Source organism: Heterocephalus glaber, unplaced genomic scaffold (assembly GCF_053883595.1).
Source record: "Heterocephalus glaber isolate CG9 unplaced genomic scaffold, H.glaber_assembly_v1.0 deba00000071, whole genome shotgun sequence".
Taxonomy (NCBI): domain Eukaryota; kingdom Metazoa; phylum Chordata; class Mammalia; order Rodentia; family Bathyergidae; genus Heterocephalus; species Heterocephalus glaber.
This window is the reverse complement of record NW_028258137.1, coordinates 36,053,535-36,080,680: the sequence shown is the minus strand read 5'-3', so window position 1 is coordinate 36,080,680 and position 27,146 is coordinate 36,053,535. Positions and strand designations below refer to the sequence as shown.

General features: G+C 42.6%; 1 protein-coding gene across 2 annotated transcripts; it reads left to right on the top strand.

The window, feature by feature from the left end:
• The first annotated feature begins 1,748 nt into the window (after positions 1-1,748).
• Positions 1,749-22,934, top strand: CUNH16orf78 (chromosome unknown C16orf78 homolog). Of its 2 annotated transcripts, XM_021260948.2 has the most exons (5): positions 1,751-2,021; positions 8,574-8,687; positions 9,263-9,389; positions 20,062-20,317; positions 22,639-22,934. In XM_021260948.2, exons 1-5 carry the CDS (start codon positions 1,854-1,856, stop codon positions 22,787-22,789), a joined length of 816 nt encoding a protein of 271 aa, XP_021116607.2. In that variant the 5' UTR covers positions 1,751-1,853; the 3' UTR covers positions 22,790-22,934. The 2 variants fall into 2 exon arrangements, with proteins under 2 accessions (XP_021116608.2, XP_021116607.2); XM_021260949.2 differs by lacking the exons at positions 20,062-20,317; positions 22,639-22,934 and adding an exon at positions 10,828-11,308 and having other exon boundaries at positions 1,749-2,021.
• Positions 22,935-27,146: the final 4,212 nt, after the last annotated feature.

Genomic DNA, 27,146 nt, shown 5'->3' with positions numbered 1-27,146 from the left:
CAGTGTTACGGGCTTTGAGCCTTCCAAAAATCACATTCCTTTCCTTCCTACATCACTGGGGATTCATACACTCACTGCCTTCTTAGTGTTTTTCCCACTAGCCCCAATGTTTTAGGGGCTATCCTGTAGTGTATCCCCAGAACAATGCCTGGCATATAGTGCATGTCTGATAACTACCTGTTGAATGAATAAGTAAACACACGAGGTATAATTTTTTTAAATATTATTTTATTGTTTTGTATTGTTTGACTTTTTTTTTTTTTTGTACCAGGATCAAACTCAGGACTTTGTGCTTGTGAGGCAGGCATCTGCACCACTGAGCTAAATCCCCAGGCCTCAGTTTTTTGTTTTTTGGGATTTTTTGGTACCGGGGATCAAATTCGGGTCCTTGAGCTTGTGGTGCAGGTGGCGGACCCACTGAGCTAAATCCCCGGCACCACATGAGGTATAATTAAAATATATGTGAATGTTTAAATTTAAAATTTTTAATACAGTAAAAGACACATTGCCATTAATCCCCTTCAAAATACTTCCTCCCTACTCTAAACACACTTATCCCACCATTCTTGCCACTGAAACAGTTCTCAAAGTCCTCTTTCATGTCTTTACAAGGTGCAATAAAAAATACAGTGTAGGGGCCGGGGATTTAGCTCAGTGGTTTCGCCACCTGCTGTGCAAGCACAAGGACCTGAGTTCGATCCCGGGTACCAAAAAAAACCAAAAAAAATACAGTGTATACTGCTGCCACATGCCATGCAACAGAAAGGTAGGCTTGTAAAAGGATTATGGTGTGTCCTTGCCCACCTACTCACTGGATCTGGATTGTTCAACTTCTGGCTCTTCTCCAAAGTCAAAAGGACCATAAAAGGAAAACATTTGGAATCAATTCAGGACATTGAGGCAGCCATGATAGTGCAACTAAAGACACTCACAAAAAAACGAAGGAAGATATCCAAGCTGACTTTTGTTTTAGCAAGATCTCTATGGAAGTGGAGGTGGAGAGACCATAAGAGAAGCTGTAGCAGGGTCCAGATAAGAGTAGTAAGTGAAGATGGGCAGTGGCCACACATAGGAGGAAGCTAATGTTCCAGTGGAGCAGAACAGGGACCCTCATGGGGACAAGAGATAATGGGGTTCTGGTTCCTTAATCCATGGCCAACTTCCCACTAAAGGGAGGGCATTCCTTCCCCCCATCCCCCATCCTGCCTGGCAAACAGCGCATGGAATGTACTTCTCCTTAACCCCTATTCTTATTGCAAGGACCAGGTGCCTTATAAAAGCAGATGATGCCAGGATGTCTCCAGGGTAAGCATCACAGTTAATCCATATCCTCCACTAGAAAGAAAGCCCCTAAAACACAAGAAAGAATTATCAAAAAAATATATATCATACACATGACCCAGCAGAAAATTACACTAGCCCACCCCAGAGAAAGTTTTTCTCTTCTCTTTATTAATAGGCCAGTCTGATCCTCTCTATCAGATCTGTGCCTTCTTCAGCTTTTCTGCTGGTCAAGCTGACATCCCTTCCTCATTGAAGCTTTTGCCTAAAAATGCAACCTGTTGTCTCAGTTTTAATGTCTATTATCACTAAAGTAAGTTCCCATGACAATCCTATATCACCACTTCCATTCTGACTCCAGCACCAGCTCCCAAGCCTGGCAGTGACCTCACAATCACCCCCCAACTTTCTGCCTTCTAAGGCCAATATCCCAGCTCCCTGCCTTTTATGATCCTTTCTAGAGACCACACCCTTTTTCTGAGGCCACACCCTTGTCACTCACACCAGCAAGTCCAGGCACAGAGATCAAGAGAGTGCTAGTCACTCACCCAAAGCAGAGGCAGGACTCCAGCATGGCAGAGAAGCCAGAGGACCCAAAGGAACCAAAGGACCTAAAGGATCTCATGCCCACGGAGAGGAAGACTGTGTGGAGGACTGCAGAGGAGAGGAAGATGTCTGACCTCACTCGGGTGCTGGAGTGGCTACAGCGGAGGAAGGGGAAAAAGAAGCAGTTTGTCCAGGTGTGTACTGTCCAAGCAAAGGTGCTGGAAGACTGTTCAAGTAGGGGAGCTGGAGCTCTGGACTCTCCCAAAACAAAAGGCAGGAACATGTGTTAACACTGAGGTGAACTAATAGAGGATCTTAGGGGGGAGGTTGGTTAATATGGTGAGGCTATCTGTATTTACTTATTGGTGATTATTAGAATTAGGCTCCTACCCTCCCTACGGAGACCGATAGGGATACAGTACTCTTGATTCTATTTCAAGGGGATGACTCCATATCCTTGAAAAAGGTATGCTAGTATTGAAAAAGGGACAAGAGGATGGGAGATTGATGTCTCAAAGGGGCAGAGAAAAAACTGACAAGTGTAAATTTTCTTAAAGAAATTCTCTAAGAAAAAGGCAGTTGGAGTCCATAGTCAGGAAGAAGCCTAGCTAAATTATTTAGTCAAGCCATGAAGGATGTGAGCTTCAGTCAGTATTTGAGAAGGGCTAAGGGGCAGGGGCTCCTGGCTCTTGATGTGGCCAGAATGGGGTCCGCCATTGTCCCAGCCCCCTCCTCCTAAGAGGGCTCCAGGATCAAAGGGCATTCATTCTCCACAGGGATTCCTTCCTACCCTGCCTCAGAGGCAGTTCTAAACTGTTCCACCTTTCTCCAGGAACTAGAGCAACTGAGTTCGTCCTAGTTTTCTCCAGAGTCTCCCACTCCAAGCTCATCATCTATGGAGAACCAGGCTATGTCCTTGGAAAGAGGTGTCCTCTGCCTTGAACTTGCATCCCCCAGCCCTGGGGCAGAATAGGTGATGAGAGCGTTACTAATGGTGATGCTTATCCCACAGCAACTTTATGCCTTGACTGTGCTTAGCATTGAGCATGGGTTATCCCTTCAATTGCCTTCAACCATGCTCCAAGGTAGGTGCCTTGATCACCCTTCAGGCAAAAAATAAAGAAACTGAGATGAGTTAATAAGGCACAGGGCCGGGTCTCAAATCCAGATTTATCCAATTCCCAAGCTCTGGAGTTTTGTAAGGCCAATACCCCATATCACCTTCACTTTCTCTGCTCTCCTCAGCTTAGCACCCTGCCTTTCAGGAGAGCTGAGGTTTTACTTCTCAAATAGTCAGTCTTGACTGCTTGATTACATCACCCAGGAAACATGCATTTGCCCCTAAGATGCTAGAGATTTACTGACAGACTACCCCCCCATCCATATTTTGGGGGCAAGGGTGAAGGCTTGACTTCTGGATCTCTCAGAACTCAATAGCAATCACAGAAATTACATTCACCTTCTTGGTTAATATGCTCCAATCTCCATTCACTAGGGTTATATTCTAACAATGTTTTAGCATCTTTACCAAATATGTCACTTTTATTGTCCATGATTTTGGACCCAGGGAGGGAACAAACTTACATATTGAAAATGTAATTAAATCCTCTCACATCATTTCCCTTCCAGAAGCATCTGACTTTCTAAAAAAGTGTCTAAGGAGGTGGAAGCTTTTTCAGGCGCGTCTCAGACAGCAGCAGGTGTCAGGGTAACCCTTTAGTGAAGAAGCCTGGGTGAGGGCTTGCATATAGCCCTCAGAACCCCTGTGGGCTCCTCTCCTCTTTTCCTGGGGTCAGTCCTGGAAATCCAAGCTTTGTCCCCTCTCAGATTGCTTATGGTGCTCCCCCATGACCCACTGGCATCAAAAAAGACCCCCAAGGTCACCAGTATCAGCCACAAAGGCCTCTGAATCAGCAACTGCTGAATTTTCCTCGAGTCTAAGGCTTCACCTTATTGACCCCACCCAGCTTTCCCTAAACTGAGAGAGATGTGAGGAGCTTCTCAGAAAACTCCATTAGGAATACAGAGGATCACAGGGGGAAGGGAACCACCCTGGAGGAGATGGCCTTGTCCTGTCTTCTCTTGACTTGAAAAGCCAGCCCCAGTCACAACTTGCACAACTTTCCCCACTCAGCCAAAGAAAACCCAGAAGTGAATCAGCACTGCCCTCTGTGGAAGGCAACCTTGCAACTCCTACCCTTAGCCAGCCCTGGGACAGCTTCCTCCCACACACCACTGCCTTATCAAAGCCTCCCACCCACTGACACAAGAGTCATCACTCACAGGGGGCCTTCCACCTCCATCCAGCAACTCTTTTATCTCCCACAAGAACCTTAGAAGGTAGTTCCTACCACCATCCCCATCCCTCATATGAGGAAATTAAGCCACCATCAAGAAAGCAGCACCTGGAAGGAAGCTCCCCCACCACCATCCCAGGCTCCTAGGGCAGTGAAGCTCAGGCGGTCCCAGCACCCTCCCCACCTCCATCCTAGGCTCCTAGGGCAGTGAAGCTCAGCCAGTCCCAGCACCCAGAAGGAACCTCCCCCGCTGCCAACCCAGGCTCCTAGGGCCAAGAAGGTGAGCCAGTCCCAGCACCCAGAAGGAAGCTCCCCACCTCCATTCCAGGCTCCTAGGGCAGAGAAGCTCAGCCGGTCCGAACACCCGGAAGGAAGCTCCCCCGCTGCCATCCCAAGCTCCTAGGGCAGAGAAGGTGAGCCGTGTGGGTGCCAGAAGCAGCCCCCCCCCCCCGCCCTGTGGAAATGAGAAGACACATAAACAAGCCTCAAAAACAGACTTCCAGATCACCTACAGCAACCCCAAAGGGAAACCAGATGGAACAACCTGACACTCAACCACCTGGACCCTCTGAACTGGCCACAAAAGAGGATCTGGGAAAAATGAAATCAGAAATAATTACTCAGATAACAGCAAAAATTGTGCTCATGGTGCAAGACATGATTAATAAATCTAGAGAGGACACAGATAAAAAAAATAGAGGATCTGAGGAACATGATGGAATCCCAACATAGGAAACAAATGGAATCCATTAAACAGATACAAAAACAGATTTCCAAGAGATTAAAAACTCCGTGGAAAGTCTGCACAGCAGAATGAACCAATGTGAGGATAGAATTTCAGATATAGAAGATAAGATTGCAATTAGTGACCAGGAAAAGAAAAATTGTTTTAAAATTGTAAGGGAACATGAGAAATCAATCCAGCAGCTGCTAGATGATGCAAAGAAGAATAACATAAGACTGACTGGAGTCAATGAAGAAAGAGGAGAGAGTGCAGATGACATAAAAAAAACTCTTCACAGAAGTGATGGCAGAAAACTTCCCAAGGAGGGGAAAAGAACTTGACATACAGATAAATGAGGCATATAGGACTCTAGCTAGCCTTAATCAAAAAAAGTCTACACATAGGCATATAATAGTTAGGATTCCAGAAATCCAACAGAAGAATAAAATTCTACAAGCAGTGAGAGAAAAGAAACAAATCACATACAAAGGAAAGCCCATCAGAATCACAGCAGACTTCTCAATGCAAACCCTCAAGGCAAGAAGAGTTTGGAGTGATGTATTTTAAGCCCTAAAGGAAAACAGCCTCCAACCCAGATTGATGTACCCTGCAAAACTATCTTTCAAAATGGATGGAGAAATAAGATACTTTCATGATAAAGAGCACCTCAGGAACTTCATGAATACCAAACTGGCACTCCAAAAAATTTTAGATAATACCCTAGGAAAGAACTGAGGATCACGACCCCAGGAGGCCCAGTAGAATGAATCCATTGGGCGTGACAAATTAGGTGTGGGGGGGAGAGTTCAACAAAGGGGGAAAGTCATGACAAGGCTTTTAAAACTTTTGACTTCATCTCCCTAATGAGTGTATAGTTCAATCTTGTTATTGTACTGATTAGTATTTTTCTGATTCTAGAATTGCACACCATTCCTTGTGCTATGCTGGCTATTTCTCATCTTATGTCTACATTTTAACTGGGTTGTCTATTAATGAGCTCTAAGAATTCTTTATATATTCTGCTCATAGGTTATGTGCATTGTGGATATGGTCTGTTTAAGGACTACTTTTCATTTTGATGATGTCGTTTGAAGTTCTAAATTTTGATGGAGTCTCATCAATTTTTTTTTCTTTTATACATCATGTTTTTTATATCCTGGGTAGTTCTTGCCTACCCTGAATTCATAAATATTTTCCCTTATAATTTCTTCTTAAAATTTTATACTTTTAGGCTTTCTTATTTAGGTTCATAGACCCCTTCAAGTTATTTTCATGTATGGGAAAAAGGATTGAGGTTAATTTTTTATATACGGATGCCAGGTGTTCTAGTGCCATTTGCTGAGGACACTGTCTCTTCCTCGGCTCTTGGGTCGAGTTTATATTCTATGAAATGCAGGTGTTGGATGGTCTTTCAAAACTCAGTGGACCATGTGTGTGTGGTTCTATTTCTGGATTCTCTGTTTTGTTCAGGTGATCTGTGTGTCTTTCCTTGCACCAGCGCTGCCTTCATTACTGTGGCTTTAGAAGAAGTCTTAAAATTGGGTGCTAAACGTCTTCCAACACTGTTTTTGTTTTTGTTTTTGTTTTTGGCTTTTCTGGGTCCTTTGTACTCCTACATAGCTTTTAAATTTCAATAGCCAGTTCTTCATTTATAGCAAGTATACACAGACCTGAATTTTGACATATACCTTTTGTTTTCTGATCCTGCTAAATTCAAGTACAAGTTCTAGGGGCTCCTAGAGATTTCTTAGTATTTTCTCTGTAGATGATCATTTCATCTACATATAAAGATTTTGCTTCTGCCGTGCCAATCCTATCCTAGTTGTGTCATTTTATTGCCAGACTATTTTGGTTTGGACCTATGTTTTAAAGTCTAATGGACAGATGAAGAGTGGGCATATATGCCCTTGTTCCCCACTTTAGGGAGAAAGCATTGTATCGTCTCCATTCATAGAAGGAGTTTTTGTTGGAAGTATGGTTGCGAAAGTTCTGTTCTACTTCTAGTCTCCTGATAGCTTTTACCATGAACAGCTGTAGAATTGAGTCCAGTGCTCTTTCTCCAACTGGGACAGGATCATATGGCTTTCTCCTTTCCTCTGTTAAGATGATTACTTTTGGGGGTTGATCTTCCAATGCTGAACCAACACTGCCATCCCTATAATAAAACCACTTTCTACATACTGCCAGATCTGACTTCTAAGAGTTTGTTTTGTTGGACAAATTTCTATGTTCATACTTTTTTCTTCTATTATCTTTATCCAGTTTTAGGATTAGCACAATGTTGAATTCCTAAAATGAGGGGAGAAGTGTTCCTTCTTTTTTCTGCTTTAAATGTTTGATATAATTTATCAGTTAAAATGTTTATGAGACTGCTGTTGTCATATAAGTAGGTTTTCAAGCTAGGAATATACTTTCCTTAATAGGTGCTATTCAAATTTTATATTTCCTCCAGAGTTAGTTTCATTAATTTGTCTTCTAAATTACTTCTTAGAAGTTGTCAAATTTATTTCAAAAAAGATTTTTGTAATATGCTTTCTATATCCTTTTAAATTCTGTAATATCTGTGGTAATATCTCCTAGATCTTAATACTGTAATTTAAAAAATGTATAACTTATATTGTGTAACAGGAAGAAAAGGCCTAAAAGAGCAGGGGAATTGGGAGGGGTAGAGGAAGGGTAAAAAGGGAAAGGAAAAAATATGAGAAGAGGAAAAAAATGGAAACAAGATCCTTGCAAATAGGGAAGGGTGGAGGGAGGGCAAGGGAGGGCAAGGGAAGGGGAAAAAAAATAAGAACCAAGAGACTCATGTAATGGTACAAGATCCCAATGATGAATGTAACTGTATTTTATACCTAAACTGTACCAATAAAGTTAATGGGGGAAAAAAGAAGCCAGCAATTTGCCCAAGGTAAGGCAGCCATGGATCAATAGATGGCACAGGTTCCAACACAAGGTGACCAGAGCTGGCAGCCTGGGTCATAGTCTCCCTTAGGGCACACCTCAGGAAGGCTAGTCATCTTTCTCATGATGCTTCAGCACCCCACCCCACCCTCAAAGACTGGATGGGGTGCTTCCTAGATGGCCCCTTCACACACTGGACCCTGGAGGTCCCTAATAAACCATCCCCCTGCCTCCACCTCCACCTTGGTGCTGTAAGGCTAGGCATGGCTACAAACCTGGGGCTCAGTTCAAAGCAGGCTGCCCTTGGCTCCTCCACAAGTCACTAGGAGCCCTCAGGAAAGAAAGGGGCAAGATGCCTTATAGTAATGCTCTGGGACTACAGAATGGATGGGGTGGTGAGAAGAGAGGAATAGAGGGGAGAAAAAGGACGAAAAGAGGAGGGGAGAGAGACAGGCTGGGCAAAGACCTGGGACTCTACATAAGCAGCACAGGCTCAGAGCTGAGACTGGTGGCAGGACCAGGAGGGCACAGATAGGAGGCCACTGGGGAGGGAGTGGGCTTCCCTTAGAGGGTGATAGAGGAAGCTACTGACAGATTACAAGTGGAAAGGGGAAAGACAAGACCTAAGGTCTATCAGGGTGTTCTGGGGCCAGTGACAAAGACACCAGGGTGTGTCCAGAGGCCTGTGGGACAGTGAGGGAGATGGGGACTCGAGTGTGGCTATGGGGCACCCACTCTCCTGGGAGCCTTCTCTTCTCTGGGGATAGAGGCCAGGGTCCTCACAGGGTCAGCTGCAGCACTGACTTCCTCCTTCATCTCTGCAGAAGCAAAAGGTCATGGTGATGGACACCCCAAAAGCAAAGATGAAGGGTGGGAAGAAGGTCAAAGGTATCTGGAAGCAGCAAGAAAGGGTCACCAAATCGAAGTTTCAGGAGCAGGTACCAAGGCTGGCCTGCCGGGCTCTCCTCCCTCCCGGCTTACTGCTCCCCTGCACAGTGTCTGGCCACGTTTCTCACTGAAAGCTCTGAAATGCATGCCTGCCTCACAGTGACATCAAGATAAATCTGCCACACCCCCAGCACCTCCCACCTGTCCACCTTCACCCTCAGCCTCCCGTGTTCTGTGTTCCCATGGTAGAGGTCCATGGTCAGCAAGCACCTTCCTCCACATCGCTCTCCCCACACCACTCTGAATGCCATTTTTTTAAAAAGCTAGAAACACCGTGGCCATGTGAACATAGGAACCCCCCTGCTGGACAGTGCAAGTGGCAGCCGCAGACCCACTCCCTCCAAGGGCTGCGTGTTCTCAGAGCCCCTCTATGCCCCTCAACTAGGGAGAATTAAAAAGGAAGCATTACTCAGCCAGCACGGACAGACTCCCCACTCCCTCCAATCTCTCCCAGTCCCAGGGAGGGCCTCTCCTCTGCCACTTGGGCGAGTCTTTCGATCGAGGGTGGGCCAAATGGAGCCAAATCCCATAACCAGAATGTGACTTCTTTCCTGCTTCCTCCAAGACTCCAGGACCAAGCTCCAGGAGGCTTATAGGCTCCATCACATTGTACCAAAGGCCTTTTGGAGGGGAGCAAAGGCACCTGAGCATCTTCGCAGGCACCTACGACAAGGATGGCGCCAGAAGATCAGGTAAGGGAAGAGCCAGGAACCGTCTTCCTTGGCACCCTGCTCTCAGGGGAACCAAAAGCTCACAGCATCCTTGAGGCAGAGGCATCCGCACACAGAAACTCAGGTGGAGGTTTAGGGACCATGCCAGGGCAAGCTGGACTGTCCTGGACAGGAGACGAGTTCGTGTCAAGGTTCTGCCCAGCCTCTGCATTCTCCTCCCAGGAAGTCAGCATGGTGTGTCCCCTGCTCCCAAGCCATTTTGGTGACACTGACCTCATGAGCTCCAGATTTTATAATTAATTCAGATACTGACAACGTCCATGACAGAAGGTGCCATACATGCTGGACTGAAACCTACCAGGTAGTACTCACACCCAGGAAGGGACAGGCAAATTTCTGATCCTACCTCCACCACCGTATGAGGAACAGAGTTGTATAATCCTGGGTAAGTTTCTGCATCTCTGGGATCCAGTTTTCCCCTATACAAAGTGGGACGATAATATTACCTAGTCATGGGGCTTTAGTGAGATGATGCATGTAAACCACCTAGCTTGACACAAGGGAGGTGCTCAGTAGATACCAGTGACTATATCTAAGTAAAATGTTTGCTAACATTTCCAGTGGGCTGTACCATGGAGTGGGAAAAATAAATGTATTAGTTGTGCCTGGCATCTTGGAACAGGGATTCCAACAAGCCCCAGGGAAAAGTAGGCAAGAGTCTCTGAGCAGGAACCGCCAATTCACCCACACAAAATTGTCCCTGTTGCACCCAATAAAACATCTTTTCCCCCATTTCATTTAATATACCAAACCCATTGTAACCAAACTGTTACACTTGTCTGTCAAATTTACATATGATTGGCTTTGAATGCAGCACAGGATCCTGGATTGAATCCCAGAACTGTACTTCAGTGGAAAAACTCATCAAATCTGTAAGAGCTCTATAATGTGCCAATGTAAATTTCTTAGTTTTGACAACTGTACTGTGGTTATATAAGATGTTAACATTTGGGAAAACTGAGTGAAGAGTATACAGAAATCCTCTTTTTTTTTGCAACTATTCTGTAAATCCACAATTATTCCAAACTACAAAGTTTATTAAAACTTCTTATGCAGAAACCAAATTGGCTATGCCCTCAGGGAAGCCCCATACTTTAGACAAGTTTTCTGGGACCCCTAGTGTCCTTCTGGCTCTAAAATCCTGGTCCTATAAGGTTCATGAGTTTCTTTAGATACTGCTTCCAGTAGATTTTCTCCAATTCCTGATTCCTGGCAACCCACACACAGAACACCCCTGTTTCCTTGATTTTTGCCCCAAATATCTCACACGGAGCCTTTGTATGTAAGCAGATTTTACCAAAGTTTTAAGGGCAGCAGAGAGAAAAAATTACATCACAGAGCAAACAGACTGGATATGGGACTGCCTTATTCTCCAAAGTTCTTTGTCTTCTGTCCCTAGATTTTTTTTTTCCTGGCTACATTTCACTGCAGGAAATTCTCAACTTCAAGAATGGGATTAGGGTGAGACAAGCCAGGCACCTAAGGCACAAAATTAAAGGAGGCACACATACTCAGGTACTGGCACTATACTTGCATAAGCTTAAGAGTGAGAGCCTCCTTAAATTCTCCTTCACCCTGCCTGTCTACCTCCAGGCTGACCCCAGTCTGGTCAGCTCTCTTCCTTCCTCCTTCTTTCCTTTGCCCTCTCCTCCCTCCTGCATTTCTCACCCCACACATTCTCATTGACTATTCACTTTGAGAGATCTTTGTTTCATTTATCTCATTCTCAAAGTAGGGCGTCAAGATTATTTTCCTTCAAAAAATCAGTTTTATTTCCCTAAAAGAAATACTGTTTCTTACATAACTGTTGGCTACACAATTATTTTTATCTCACTGCATAAGGATGCAGCGGGACACTCTGACTTGCAAACTAATTGATCCTAGGCAGCTCCCTTTCTTTCTTTCTTTCTTTTTTTTTTTTTTTGTCTGCTGTCTGCCACTTTATTTTATTTATTTATTTTTTGTTAAATTCTTTTATTGGTACATTGTAGGTATACAACACAATTACATTTCTCATTGGGAATTGTACCTTTACATAATGCATCTTGGTTCTTATTTTTTCCCCATTCCTAGCCCTCCCTTCACCCCCTCCACCCTTCCCTATTTACAAAGACTTTATTTCCATTTCTCATCATTTTTCCTTTCCCTTCTTTCCTTTCCCCTGCCCCTCCCACTACCCCTACCCCTTTGGACCTTTTCTTCCTATTTTGCATTATCGATTATTCATTCTGCTCATTGGTACATTTTAGGTATACAATATAATGACATTCATCATTGGAAATTTGCACCTTTACATAGTCTTTCTTGGTTCTTATTTTTCACCCTTGCCCAGCCCTCCCTTCAACCCCTCCAGTCCTCCCTATTTACAAAGATTTTGTTCCTATTTTTCCATTTTCTCATATTAATCCCATTCCCTTCTGTCCTTTCTCCTACCCCTCCCACTTCCTTCCCCTTCGCCCCTTTTCTTCCTATTTCACATTACCTATTATACATTTTAGTGAAATAAATAGGACATACATATATAAATATCAAATAGTTTCTCTGGTGTGAGAAACTGAAAGTGTAAATAAGGGCTCCCTTTCTTTCTTCCTCCTCATCCAAGGCAAATCTACTTGTGGGAGAACGGAGAAGCTTTGTCTCTCCTGCTGTAATACAACCAGTGGCCACTGGAAGCAGCAAACAGGCCAGTTAAGGGCCGCAGAAGAAGTTCAAAGAAGCCTAATAGCAGCCTATGAATCCAAATGTGGCTTCCAGGGCTGTCAGGGCTGAGCCTGAGCAAGGGGAGCTTCTTGTACAGTCTGGCAAAGGTCCTAAAGTAAGTGGGCAGGATCTAGACTAGGAGACAACTTCAAGACAAAGCAGCCCCTAGGAAGGGCATGGAACTGCTTACATCCCCAACTCTCAATGTTATTAGTTTGAATCGCCATAAGCTTAGCAAACTCAGCATGCCTCTCATTGTATCCTCCATTTTAGAAAATGGCATTATTCCAATATGGTAGCCCAAATTGGAAATCAGAGTTTCAGTTCTGTCTCTCCTCCCTCCTTTAACCTCCATGACCATTTGTCAAGTCCTAGCTTCCATCTTCTTTATATCATTAATCTCTTTCTCTTTGTCTCCATTTCCATTACCATTATCTGAACCTCCAATAACTATCGACCTCTAGAACTGCCATATTGTCCTTTCTAACTTTTTTTGCCTTTATATTTAAAGTGACTTGTTATAACACCACCATAGAAAACTAATAAAGCTCCAATAACTGAAAACTGACCTTGAAGAAATGAAGATACATAAACTGATTGACAAATAACTTTGAACAATCCTCTTAAAGAATTCAGTGAATTATAAGAAAACAGACAAGTAAGTGAAATTAGGACAACCATACTTGAACAAAATGATAAGTGGAACAAAGAAATACAACCAGTAAAAATATTCTAAAAGATGAAGACAATATCTGACTGAAAAGTACAATAGCGCACTTTAAAAAGCAGATATGATCAAGCAAAAGATCACTAAATTCAAAGACACATTTTAAATTATCCAGTAGGGGGAGCAAATAGAAATAAAGGATAAAAATGATGAAGAACTCTTATTGATTTTAGGAGACACCATCACACAAAATTATATATATATATATTATGGGTGTCCAAAAAGAAAAAGGAGAAAGGGACTAGAAGATTATTTAAAGAAATAATGAAGCCAGGTGTGGTGGCGCATGCCTATAATCTCAGCACTTGGGAGACTGAAACAAGAGGATTGTGAGTTTGAGGCCAGCCTGAGTTATACAGCAAGACTCTGCCTCAAAAAAAAAAAAAGGCTTGAAAACTTCTCAAATTTGGGGAGCGATATGAATATATATAGATTCATGATGTCCAAAGATTTCCAAATGAGTTGAAAAGACATCTACAGTGAGACTTATTATAACTAAATTGTCAAAAGTCTGAGCAAAGAGAGTATTTTGAAAACAACAGAAAAGCAATTTATGCATACAAGGGAATCTCCATGAGACTGTCAGTGAATTTCTCAGCAAAAATCCTCTAGGCAGGGGTGGGGAAGGTGAAACATCCAAAATAATGAAATTTTACAGAACACTGCCAACCAAGAATACTATACCCATTTAAAGCTGTGTTTCAGAAATGCGAGACCTTTTCAAACAAGTAAAAATTGAAGGACCACATCCCTAACTACCTTATAGGAAATGCTAAAGGGAGCACTTCAATTTAAATGAAAGGACACTAACAGCATAAAAAAAAATATGGATGTATAAAACTAACATGCAAAGATCAATACATAGTCAAATTCAGAATTCCCTAATATTGAAATGGTGTTGTATAAAACACTTTCAACTCTAATATATGAAGTTTTTAAAAAAACATATTTTAGATAATCTGGTGGTATATACCTGCAGTCTCAGCACTCTGGGAGTCTGAGACAGGAAGCAATCACAAGTTCAAGCCCAGTCTGAGCAATTTAGTGACTTAGTGAGATCTTGTCTCAAAATTAAAAAGAGGGTATGGATGTAGCTCAATGAAAAGGCCCCAGGTTCAATACCTCCAAAAATAAATAAATAAACAAACAAAGTTTTAAAATATATTTTAAGGGAACTTTTATATTTGCCCACATTTTAGGAGCTCTTCATTCCTTGGTGTAGATCCAATTTTCTGTCTGGAGTCATTTTCTTCCCCCTTAAGATCTTCATTTACCATATCTTGTTGTATGGGTTTGTTGGTGATAAAGTTTTACAGCTTTTGCATATCTAAAAAAATTTTTTTTGGTCGGGGATTTAGCTCACTGGTTTCCCCGCCTGCTGCGCAAGCTCAAGGACTGGAGTTCGATCCCTGGTACCAAAAAATAATTGAATAAATAAAAAAATTTTTTTCACTTTTGCTTCTGAAAATTCTGCAATTTTCCTGAGTGTGGAAATCTAGATTGACAGCCTTTCTATTTTCAACTCTGTAATGAGGAGCACTTCTGTCCTCATTCATATTGTTTCCCTGGGAAGCTAGCTACCATCCTCATCCATATTTCTCTAGGATGCAACTTTTTCCTAAGCCTTCTTTTAAGATTTTCTTTTTAAGCAATTAGACTCCCAGGCCATGGTACTTGTCCATGCCCTGTTAAGAACCAGGGCCCACAGAAGAAGGTGATTGACAACCAAGTGAGCAAAGCTCCATCCATACTCACAACCACTCCCCATGGCTGACATCACTGTCTGAGCTCCACCTCTTGTCAGAAAAGCAGCAGTGTTAGATTCTCATAGGCATTCAAACCCTCCTCCAAATGCACATGTGAAAGATCTAGCCTGTGTGCTCCTTTGAATCATCCCAAAATCCCACCCTCTTCCAGTCCATGGAGAAACTGTCTTCAACAAAACTGGCCCCTGGTGCCATAAAGGATGGGACTACTGAATTAGACAATGATGTGCCTTAATATCATTTGTTTCATGTTTCTTATTTTTATGTTTGAAGTTTGTTGAGATTCTTAATTTATAGTTTTCATCAAATATAGAAAGGTTTAGACATTATTTTCTTGAATTCTTTTTTACGTCTTCCATTCTCTACTCTCTCTTTCAGAAACTCCAATTTTACACAATTAAAGTTCCATAATTAACTGTGTTTATCTTTTAGTCTTTCCTCCTTATGATTCATTTTGTATAATTTCTGTTGCTCTCTTCAAATTGACTTGTCATTTCTGCAATGTTTAATCAGTTAATTCCATTCTATGTATTTTTCATTTCAAATATTGTCATTTTTATCTCTATAACTTCAATTTGGGCCTCTTTTGATCTTCCATGTCTCTCCTTACCATGTCCATCCTTGATGAAAATAACAGTATATTTAAGTAGCCATTTCAGTGGCCTTGTCTGCCATTTCTGTCAGCTGTATAGTTTCATTCTTGTGTGTGATTAGCACTACAGTCAGTTGAGAGGAGCCTTTTCATAACTTTGCAGCAATCTTACAGCTTTCTCCTGCTATAGCTGGTCTACCTAAATTTCTCTCTCTCTCTCTCTCTCTCTCTCTCTCTCTCTCTCTCTCTCTCTCTAACTCAGGGGGACTGCTGGTTCTTCCTATGTTTCCCACTTCTAGCTGCTAGCTGGAACAGTCATAGGGCTCATTCAAGGATCACCAACTTGTGCTGCATACTGTCCAATGTCTGAAAACTGCAGTTTTCTATAACATGCCGGTTTTTAAATTGCTTATGTTGGGAGGTAAAACTCAAGTTCCTGTTATGCCATCTTGGCTGAAAGCAAAATTCTCAGATTGGCTTTTGTAAAACATAAACCTGATTGAAATGCACTGGTAAATCACTGAAAATTTTTAAGAAGGAAATTACCAAGTTGCATTTGAATTTTAGAAAGGTCACTCTGAATATAGACCAGTAAAAGATCCTGGAAAAGCAATTGGAGCATGTTTCCAAAGTAAATCTTAGCAAAGTTTGAGTAGCTAGACTTTAGGGAATTTACTTGAATTTTTCTCCCTAGGGACCTATGTCTAGGATATTTTGTAGATACCAGGCCAAGGGTACATTTCTAATACAGGGAATTAAGATCCACAGTTCTCTCTGTTTCCATGAGTACAGAGTCAGCCCTTGAAATCCTAAACACGGCCCACTAGACATCTAACTTACTTGTTCAAGCATAAACCCAGGAGTGTGGATCATTTTTATCCAAAACTGCAGCCAAGACGGTTTCAGCACCAGAAAAAGGTACTGACAACCTGGGCTCAACACATGGGCTCATCATTAAATATGGCATTTGGGGCACATTACCTAATCCTTTTGCTCTTAGACGTTCTCATTTGCTGCAAGGATACAACTTGGTTATGAGATTGTAGTGCACCTTCCCCAAGAAAGACCTTGAATTGTTGTCTCAGTCACTGTCTTTGACACTAGAACAAAAAATACCTGCAAATTAAAGGAAGAGAGGCTTATTTCAGTTGATGCTTTAGAAGTTTCCGTCCTTTTATATGGTTGGCTGGCTCCAACCAGAAGCAGCATCGTTGAAGGGCCTGGTTGACAGAAAGCTACTCACCTCATGGCAGACAGGAAGCAGAGACTGGGACAAGGGAGGAGCCAGGAAGTAAAATGTAGCCTTCCAAGTCATACCCACAGTGACCATACCCCATCTCCTAACAGCAAACCAGCTAAAATTCCCAATAATCTAATCATACTCCAAAATCTCCACTTATGAGCTCATGAGTCCTTTGGAGGAAATATAGATACAAACCATAATAATTGTTATTGTTTTTTAAAGTCTCTTTCTCTGAAAAATCTCTCATTTGTGTCAAAGAGGACACTAAGATTACAGTCCTCCTGGAATATATGTCGATTTCTACCATGTACAAACAGGGACTGCTAAGACCACCTGAGCCTATCACTGTGTCAGGGATCAGATGCCAGAGCAGGACCACACTAGGTATAAAGTGTCCTAATTTAACCACTAACTCATTGTGAGACCTTGGACAAGCCACATTTTCTCCAGTCACTGTCCCTATATTTATATTACTGTAGGAGGGCTAGACTCATCCCCCTGGGAATATCCTGGTAAAATCCCTGAACTTTGTGGATAAAGTCTTGGAAGTTTTCAGAGAGAAACAACAATTAAAAAGGCCAAAGAATCAGACTGGCATCAACCTAAAAGTAGAATGGAACATGCAGATCACATAGACTAAAGACCTTTACCCCATAATCCTGTCCCCAGCAACATAAAAATGTCACTACTGGGGTAACTAAATGATATTTGCAGATTTTGAAACATTTAAGGACTTAATCAGCCATATAGCCCTTTACCTGCAAACAATTCTCTGAAAGAGAGCAAAGGCAACAAATAGTAAATAACGGATTTAAAAATCACAATCTCAATACATCCTTAAAATCTGGTGATATATAGCAACTAAATAGTTAAAAGAAAGACATTTATAAATGCAAGGAAAACCTTTTAAAAATAATTATTTTGGGAAATTTTAATATACCTCCATCAGAACCAAATAGATCATATAGATAACAGGAAGTACACAGAAGGATATAATATGTAATTAGTAACACATAACTTTACATCTAAATAGAGAACATAAATGTTTATATTGACAAAGAGTACTTACAAAAATCACCTTTATATTTTATAACAAAGAAAAACATAGACATTCAAAAAAGTAAAGATGTGGGTGGGGGCCACTTACATCATCCTAAACCACTAAAAAGAAATAAAATTAAAAGATATTCTTCAACTTAAAAATAGAAATTAAGGAACACACCCAAAGTACCCATGTATCAGTGAAATAAAACCTGTTTCATACCCAAAATTCATGGAACAAGGCAAAATGTATGCCCAGAAAATAATTTACAGTTAAAAACTAAAAGTAATGGTTTGTGTATTTATTTTGAAAGAACTAACATTTTGTATTAGTCAATATTTACTAGAGTCAGATGCAGAAGAGTGCAAGACATCTATCTGTCTGTGTGCTGGAGACCCAAAGGATCCAATCAAGGGCTTAGAGCCCACAGCAATGTTCCGTGCAAGTCCTATTAGGAAGCCAAAGGATCTGCCCCTGACAGCCCCAAAGACCAGTGTCAGAAGCGGAGGTGTATGCCCCCAAAGGCTGAAGGGTCTGAGCCAGAAGGCTGAGGGATCTGTACTGGAAGCCAGGAGATGGCGTCCAAGAAGAAGACAAGGACTGAAGCTCCCTCAAAGAAAGAAAGCAGCCAAAGCTCCTTGGGAGAAAACCACCCAAACTCTTCCAAAGGAAAGCAGCCACAAGGAAGCTCTTCCAAGGAAGATCAGCTGATATTCTTTCCTCCAGTCCTCCTTTTATACCGTTCGACAGTCATGCTGACTCAAATCTGCTAGGCGTTCCCACTCAAATTGACAATTAATTAACCATCACACATTTTTACTAGTTTAATATGTTAAAAACTTGCTAGCAAAAAGAGAGGCTTAATATATTAAACACTGGCTGAGATTAATGAAAATCAAGATAAAAATAATTAAAAGGATAACTACACCCAACACTTGGGAAGTTGAGACAGAAGGATAGCAAGTTTGAGTCCTGCCTGGGCAACTTAGTAAGATTTGTCTTAAAACAGCAATAACAAAAATAATAAAAAGGTCAGGTAGAATCCCAGTACCACCATTACTCCCTGCCTCCAAAAAAAAGTAAATATACAATGCAAACTTTTTTGAGTAAAGCAGGTGATAAATAATACAAAGTCATCACAAACCTTATTATAAAGAAAAGTAAAAATATACAAGATTTTGTATGAGAAAGGGTACATAAATATAAGTCACAAATTTACATACTAAATATATTTGCTAATTTTTTAACATTTTTACCATCTATATTATTGTATAAAGGTAAAATATTCTATAGTCTAATCTTTAAAGATCAAATAAGCTTGATGTCAGTTTAACTAGTATAGATCATATAAAATATAGACATTTCTGCATTAATTTAACAAGCTACTATAACTCACTACTAACAAGTGTACCAAGAATAGACCAATTTCACAATAATGTAGATGCCAAAAAATCTATTTTAGAAAACATACATAACGTATGAAAATACATCAAATATGCCAATGTCTGCAATGAATAATACAGCATAACTATGTAGATTTATTATAGCAGGGAGGTAATGATTCCAAATATCTAACAACAAAATTCATTACATCAACCAAATAAAGAAAAAGCTATATAATCATATCAATATATGACTTAAAAGGAATAAATAAGATCAAGCAATAATTACAAATAAAATTTCTAAACTAGAAATCATTTAAATTCATGTACCAAAAATAATGGCAAATATCATTGTAGGTGAAAAAATGCTGTAGTCATTTAAGTAAAAGTAGGAACAAAATGAAGCATGACTTTAACATTTTATCATTATTGTTTTAAATGATGTGTCAAATGTAATATGTCAAGGAGGTTATATAATTTTTATAAATATTGAAAAGTATTTTCATTTTTTCCAAATATGATTGCTTATCTGTAAAAGTCAAGAAATTCTACTTCAAAATTAATAAAATCTGCTGTGGTTGTAAGTGTTCTTGACAAATATTTTTTAAGTGGACTTTCTATATAGTAGTCACACCAGTCCAAAATAGAATGGGTAGAAAATATTCCACACTCATAGGCAAAAAAAATGGTAAAATACCTAAGGAAATCTAACAAGGAAAAAAATTATGGTCTCTGAGCTCTAACTTCAACAGAATTTATTCAGTGCAAACTTCGTATTTGGGTCACATCAGACACACAATTTCATGTACTTGTGCTATTGTGTATGCTGTTCCTCTCACCTTCACATGCTGTTCCTTTTGCCTGGAATCCTTTTCTCTTTGACTAACTACCTTTAACCACCCTCCCAAGCTTTCTCTGATTTCTTCCTCTACCTCCTGTAGGCAATTCCCTTCTGGAGAAGGAGGAAAGAAAAGATGGGGTGGGGAGAGTAAAGTGAAGGAGAGAAAGGGAAGGGAGAGTAAAAGATAAAAATTAAACAAATGCCCCAAAGGAACCTGTAGAACCTGGAAGCCTTGTTAATCTGAAATTTATGCTTCCTTTCAGCCTTGTCTTCTTTCTGCATCCCCCACCTCTCACATCCCCTAAGATCTAACTCCCTGGTGACACCTGTTCAATTTCAGAGTTAGACATCAAGGATGCCATAGCTCTAGAGTCCACTCCACGACCAAACACATTGCAGCGCCAAAGCCTGTTCGCAGATCCCTCAATACAGGATAATGCCTTTGGCAGCCGAAGAATGACCATGATGAAAGACTGGCCAGACAGGACCTTGGACATTGCTTTTGAACCCAAGCTAAAGAGCCTCATGGAGAAGGGCACTGAACCTAAGATAGAAAATGTGAAAATGCTGAAGCCCGAGGAAGTGCTGAGCTGCCAGTGAGCACCTGGCAGGGTGGGCTGGGTGGGGGGCTTGAAGAACAGACTTTGAACAACACTGTCCCTGGCTCAGTCACCAGGGATATAGGAGGGTGAGCTCAGCATGAATAATTCTGGCCTTGGGTCCCAAAGTCCTGCTCCAAGCTGAAGCCACTGCGTTTCCCAGCAGCCTGCCTTGCCCCAGGACCATCTCCCACATGGGCACGCCAGTTAGGTGCTGCCGTCTGGATGCTGTTACCCATCTGGACACTTACACACCCCTTCCAATATTCCCATTTGTTTCACAATACCAGCCAAGTGTATTTTTCAAACAGGAAAGGACAAATTGTGTGTGGTCTTGTTTTAACAAGAAATTCCCTTAAGATCCTTTACACGGATGTCAAATTTCTAGTGATATTAGTCACTGTCTCCAGTGGCCATCTGCTGTACATTTGGGGTATTAGATTCCCATGGGGGTTATGGACAAAGCATAAAACCATTTGGTATTTACTCCTCTTACCAAGGGTCTCCTTTCTTGGTTATTCAGTAACTGATTTATCGGGACTCACTGGTTTTCAGCAACCTCAAACAGTCTGCTTCCCTCCAAACAAAACTCCAAGAATCCTTCTCCCTAGCTCAGTGTTATTCTTTACTGTAAAGATGCAAATGACAAAGTTCAAAAGCTTTAGCTGAGGGAGAAATAAGACAACAGAATAATGTAGTCATCCTCATAGAGTTGACAGCAATAAACCCACCTGTGGGTTTAAGATGGCCTTAAATGTTTGAAAACCAAACAGCCCTATTGCAAAGGTCTGCTCTGCTCACTGACTGGCTAAGGGATGAGTGGAATGGTTGGCTGGCTGAAAGATGAACAGGCAGAATTCTCCACTGATTACCCTTAAAGCCAATGACTTTGGCTTTGGCTTTCAGATTAACAACAGACATCCTCCCTGGGCTCCATGGTGAGGGGAAAAGAGATTTGGGTAGGACTCCTGCCCTCCAAGGAGGAAGAAGAATGAGTGTCCATATGTGCAAATGTGTGGGACCCACCCTCCCAGGCTGGGCTGCTCAAGAAGGAAGGGGCAGATAGTGCTGGAGATGTCAAAGAAGGGATACTCCAGTGGTGGGGATTGGTGGGGCCCTGAGCTGGCCACAAGAGGAGTAAGTTCTGTGAAGGTTTCAAAGGGGGAAAACCAAGGGGCAGAAAACCAGCTTCCACCAATACACAGCATCAATATCCCCCATCATCTGCAGCAAAGTAACCAACCAGCGAGTACCCTAAGGAGAGAGTTTTCCTTACTCCTCACACTAAAGCTGGGACTAGGTCAAAGCTGAGTGTGGAGTAAGGAGCTCTCTGGCTCTCTGGCTCTCTGGCAGACACAATAGCAGAAACACTCTGGATCACACAGTACCAGTGGAATCAATGTCATCTTTCCATCAACATCAGAATCATGGGACTTTAGAAAATGTTTTAAATTAATGGCCCAACTTTTTAATTGTTTGAAAATTATTCAAAGAAAATATCTATCTATTTCCCCTGGCCCCTGGCATCCCTCAGATCCTGCGTCCATGATAATGACATCCCACAGAATGACTTGGGTCCCCATGTGGCTTAATGTGACAGCCATGTGACATTTTCTTCCTTCTAATGCCTTTTGATTTAAGGCATTTTACTTAGGAGATCCCAAAATTGGATAGACCATTCTTTGCTTAACTGTTCCTCTGTTGACAGAATATCCCTGTTTCCTGTTGTTGAGAGCCTCCAAATGTGAGCGTCTTATTTTATAACTTTTCTTTCTATGGACTTCTGGAGATAAGTTGAGACCTTGAGTGGATTTACTGAGTCAAAGATAATAAGCCTTTTTACTTTGGAAAGGGACCAGGAGTCATACTTGGCAAACTGATTTTCAGAAGAGTTATACCAATGTAAGCCCCACCCCATGGGTGTCCTCTGCCTTAAAAGGACTCCACACATGTCTGGAGAGCTTGTCTAGAGCCATGGTGTAGAGGTTCCATGCTCACTGAAGCTTAAGCACTAAGCAAGCACTAAGAGCAGGAATGCCCTTGTCAATAAAGATAGAAGCAGCCAGGTATGGTGGCACAAGCCTATAATACCAGCACTCTGCAAAGCTAAAGCAGAAAGACTACAAGTTCAAGCCCAGCCTGGGCAACTTAGTGTTTTAGCAAGACCCTGTCTCAAAATAAAAGCTAAAAGGGACTGGAGATGTAATTCAGTGCAAAAGCCCTGGGTTCAATTCCAAGTGCCACAAAGGAAAAAAAAAAAAAAAAGAAAGCTATTATGACCCTACTTTCACTGACTTCTTTGGCCTTCTCCTGCACAGATACCTGAGGTTGTCCAAGAACAACATCCGGACCTTGTTCAAGCTGTGCAAGGATGTGGGTCTGAACATGGACATCCACTCTCACATGACAGAAACCGAGATAGATGTTCAAAAGGTGTTCCCCCCAAACCGCAGCAGCACCACCTCCTAAACAGCTCTTCTCCATGGCTACCTTCCAGCTCCTTCTGCTGTCGGACCGTGGCCACCAGATGCTATCCTCTGGTGCACTACAACTGGCCCTTCAGACTTAGCGCATCTCTTTTAGACAGTAGCAATCAGAAAAGCATCACAGATTACTCTATGGGTGTAGCGTTTGTCCTCACCACCCATGTCCAACCCCACTTAGGGGAAACTGCAGGTTTTCCCCCTGTTAAAGAAGACTCCTTAGCAAGGGCTTCCAGGAAGGAAGTCTTAGAGTGGGAAATGGAGACTCAGAGTCCCCAGAGGGACTTCAAGAAGACAAAAGGTTAAAGGATACACACACACACACACACACACACACACACACACACACACACACACAGCCTCCTGTGTGTCTATGCAGAGGGGGAGCAAGGAGAGACTCTGTCAGCACAGATAGAAGCAAGGAAAGGGGCCTTTGGGTGCTCACAACCATGGGGTCCCCTCTAGGGCTGGTGGCTTTCAGAGATGGTAGGGACCTCAATATCAGTAAGTCCAGGACATCATCATTGCTGGGGATTTAGCACAGTGGCATCATGCCTGCTTTGCAAGTGCAATGTCCTGAGTTCGATCCCCGGTAACGGAAAAAAAAAAAGAAAGAAAGGAAGGAAGGAAGGAAGGAAGGAAGGAAGGAAGGAAAGAAAAGAAAGAAAAAGAGCTTTTGGGTACAGTAGGAAGCATGGTCACTGACACCAAAGAGCTCAATAAAATATTCCCATGGCCCCCCAGTGGATAAGAGACTGACATCCCAGCCGCTGCATTCCCAGACAAGAGCCTCAGAATTGGGTATGCCCATGTTGAATCAAAGCCCTGTGGAAAAGCTGATGATACAAAGCCACATCTTCCCATGGTAAACCCCAAAATCTTTCGGTCCCCAAGTCCCTAGGGCACAGCCACAGGGAGCAAGACTCCCACAGGAAACCCCCATGACACAGCCTCTGCTTCAACCAGGCCAAGGTACCCTGGCTCTAACTCTGACTCAGACAGGAAGGTGGCAGGGACTGCCCTTCCTTGTGCCTTTCTAACATCCAGGCCCCCCGTCCAGGCCCTAAAGTGCCCCTCAGAGGGGAATCATCTCCACTGAGAGTCGTCACCTTGGAGCTATAGAGAGGGTATGGAGGCTGCCAGGCCCCACACTTGCCCCAGCCACTCCTGCCCACTCTGGAGGCACAGGCACCACTAAGAGGAGACAGGGACCTTGGAGGAGAGGTCAGACCAGGAGAGCAGGAGCCAGAGCACAGGCAGCCCTGCTGTGCTGGGGCAGAATCATGTGAGGCCCACACCAGAGTCTTCAGAACCCAGCTCCAAATGATTAAGTGATAATCCTTCCCTCCAGTAATTTCCTGTCCCTTTGGGAGAACCAGCTCTTCAAAACAGGAAAAGGAAATGTATTTTCTGAACACCTCTGTATTAGTCTATTTTCCATTGCTATAGCTGAGATTGGATAACTTGTAAAGAAAAAAGGTTTATTTAGCTCATGGTTTTGGAGTCTGAAAGTCCAAGCTGCATGATATAGGCTCTGGTGAGCGTCTGACTACATCACATCATGGCATCACCCTTCTGACAGGTATATGGGAGGGAGACCAGAAGCTGAAGAGCCAGGACAGCTGGTCTTGCTGTTTTATAACAACCTTTTCTGGAGAAATAACCAGGGCTCACAGGAGCTTGAGAGAGAAGCACCTATGACCTCTTACAAGGCCCCACCTCTTACAGAGGCCACCGCCTCTCCCATGGCCACACTGGGGACTGCACTTGCGGCACATGATGAACCTTTGAGAACACATTCAAGCCACACCCAAAACACAACAATAACCAAGTGCTGGGTACTTTGTCAGTCTTACCTCACCCAAAAGCAAAAGCCAAAATCACCCTCAAAGGTATTTATGTCAACACTGCAGACCCAGGGGTTGGGTCCTCAACATCAGGAAGTCTCATCTATTCTCCCTATCTGCAGTGGGAATATATTTTCTCCCATTCAAGTCACCACGGAAACAGAGAAGTCAGCTTTCATTGTCTAGTAAATATGTATGTTCAAGAAGGACAATGATGAGAAACAAATAATAGATTAAATGGCCCTTAAAAGTCACATACCAGACACATTAACCATAACAATGTAATGTGACAATGGCCACTTAGCCCATTCATCTTCAGGCTGGTTTGCCCCACGATTTTGTCATACAATTCAGTTCGTTATTACTCCAAGATCATTACCACATCTCTCTTTAAAATGAATGCCTGAAAACAGGTCCAGCTCAATTCTCTAATATGGCATGAGGCCAGTGGTTCCTTTCCTGTAATGAAGACAGACTTCAAGGTAACATCGATTTTATTTATCCATTCATTTTCTTTCCCTCCACCAACAGCATTAGAGAGCTGCCTTTCTGTATTCATCCTGTGGTCTGCTCAGACCCTTGGTTCTTTCCTGCAGATCTGGAGTTGCACATCAGTTCCATTCCTTTTTTTTTTTTGGTACCAAGAATCGAACTCAGGACCTTGAACTTGCCAGGCAGGCACTGTGGTGCTGAGCTACATCCCTGGCCCAACAGTTCCATTCCTCCACAATCCACTATAAGCCCCACATGCAAGGTGTTCAGAGAGAGGGACATTTGGCCCCTCCAATGTTACAGAGGAGCCAGAGTCCAGCATCCCAGTCCTAATTCTCCTCATTTGGTGTTCAGAACAATGGACAGCAGGATGGTGTCCAACATCCCAATGCTCCATTCCCCTGCCCCACAGATAGAGGAGGAACCAATTAATCATGACATAGTATGATGAGCACAGTAAAGGAGATCAGCTGCCTTGAGAGATCTAGGGTCAGGGGACCCTAACTGTAGGCTGGGGAAGGAGGGGGAGGCTGCTAATAAAGAGCTTCTGTGATCCATAGGAGTTACTAGGGTCTGGTGAGAAGAAAGGCAGGCAGAGGGAACAATATGCAAAGCTCTGAGACCAGGATCAGTGGCGCACACAGGGGACCTGCAGCAGTTCAGTCTAGACAGAGTGGACAATTGGCAGGGAAAAGAGTCCAAGAGATGTTGTGGACAAGAGTTTGTCAGCTGCACTACAAAGGTGCATTTGCTTTGGTGTTTTCATCCATTCATTTCACAAATATTTAGTGAGCACCTACTGTGTGCCTGGAGTTGTTACAATGTCTAAGGATGCAGCAAGGGGTAAAAATAAACACATTCTTGCTTTCATAGAGTTTGCATTCAAGTTGCAAAATGATCAAAACCCCAGAAGTCTCATGTTTCAGAGGAGGAGCTTTGGGAAGGTGACTAGATCATGGGGCATTAACTTCACTGATGCGAATTCATTGAGTTCACAGCTGAATGTGCCACTAGGATTGGAAGAGGTGGGTCAGTGGGGTGTGCCTTTGAATGATACATTTCTTCTCTAGCTCTTCCCCTGTCTCTCTGCTTCCTGGATGCTGTGGGTTGAATACCTTTCCTCTACCACACCCTTCTGCCTTGGAACCAGCCCTACATGGACTGTATCCTCTAAAACCATATGCCAAAATAAACCTCTCTTTAAGTTATGGATGTCAGGTATTTTATCCCAGCAATAGAAAGCTGACTAATACAGGAGATACATAACATGCACCTTAACAGAAATTTTAGCAAGTAATGAGAAAATAAAGACAGGGTGTTTTATATATTTATATATATAAAAGGGCATTAGACAGAACATGACTGGGCAAGGTGGTGAGGAGGATTTCTTTAGCAAGGATGGTCAGGGGAGGCCTCTTAAAGCTAACTATTTGGGTTAGTCTTTGAAGGAAGAGGAAGAGGTAGCCATAGGTTGGTCTAGGAGACACTGTTCCAGCTGACTGAAAGCAAAAACAGTAGGCTACAAGTGAGAGTTTAAGAAAGGCCTGTGTAGCTGAAGAAGTGGGAGATAAGAAAGTCAGGGAAGGTGGCCAGGCCTTGTAGGCTATGTTCTGTGTTCTGGAGTCTGCATTTCATTCTAATTGCAACAGGAAACCACACTGGAGGGTAAGAAGTAAAACAGAGACCCCTCTGGGTTCTCAGAGGAGAAGGTATTGTGAGAGGGGAAAGGAACATCTGGCAATTAGCTAAGTTCCAACTGCTAGCTATGGTTGTGTAACAAATTATCCCAAAACAAAGTTTTAGGCAACACAGTTTTTTATGAGTCTACAGGTCAACTGAGCAGCTCTGCTCATCTTGGGCAGGCTCCGTGGACCTAGGCTGGCTTTGTATCTAGGTTAGCTGAGGGCTCGTTGCTTTAGGATACCCTTGCCTGGGAAGACAGTTGGTCTCTGCTCCAGGCACATCATCCTCTAAGAGGTGAGTCTGGGCTTGTGCTCAGGATGC

What these genes read in the sequence shown, in the direction of transcription:
- CUNH16orf78 (XM_021260948.2), top strand. Translation starts at nt 1,854, where the DNA reads ATGGCAGAGAAGCCAGAGGACCCAAAGGAACCAAAGGACCTAAAGGAT. An exon ending in AAAAGAAGCAGTTTGTCCAG is followed by an intron (nt 2,022 to 8,573) that starts GTGTGTACTGTC and finishes TCATCTCTGCAG; the next exon opens with AAGCAAAAGGTCATGGTGAT. An exon ending in GAGGAAGTGCTGAGCTGCCA is followed by an intron (nt 20,318 to 22,638) that starts GTGAGCACCTGG and finishes TCTCCTGCACAG; the next exon opens with ATACCTGAGGTTGTCCAAGA.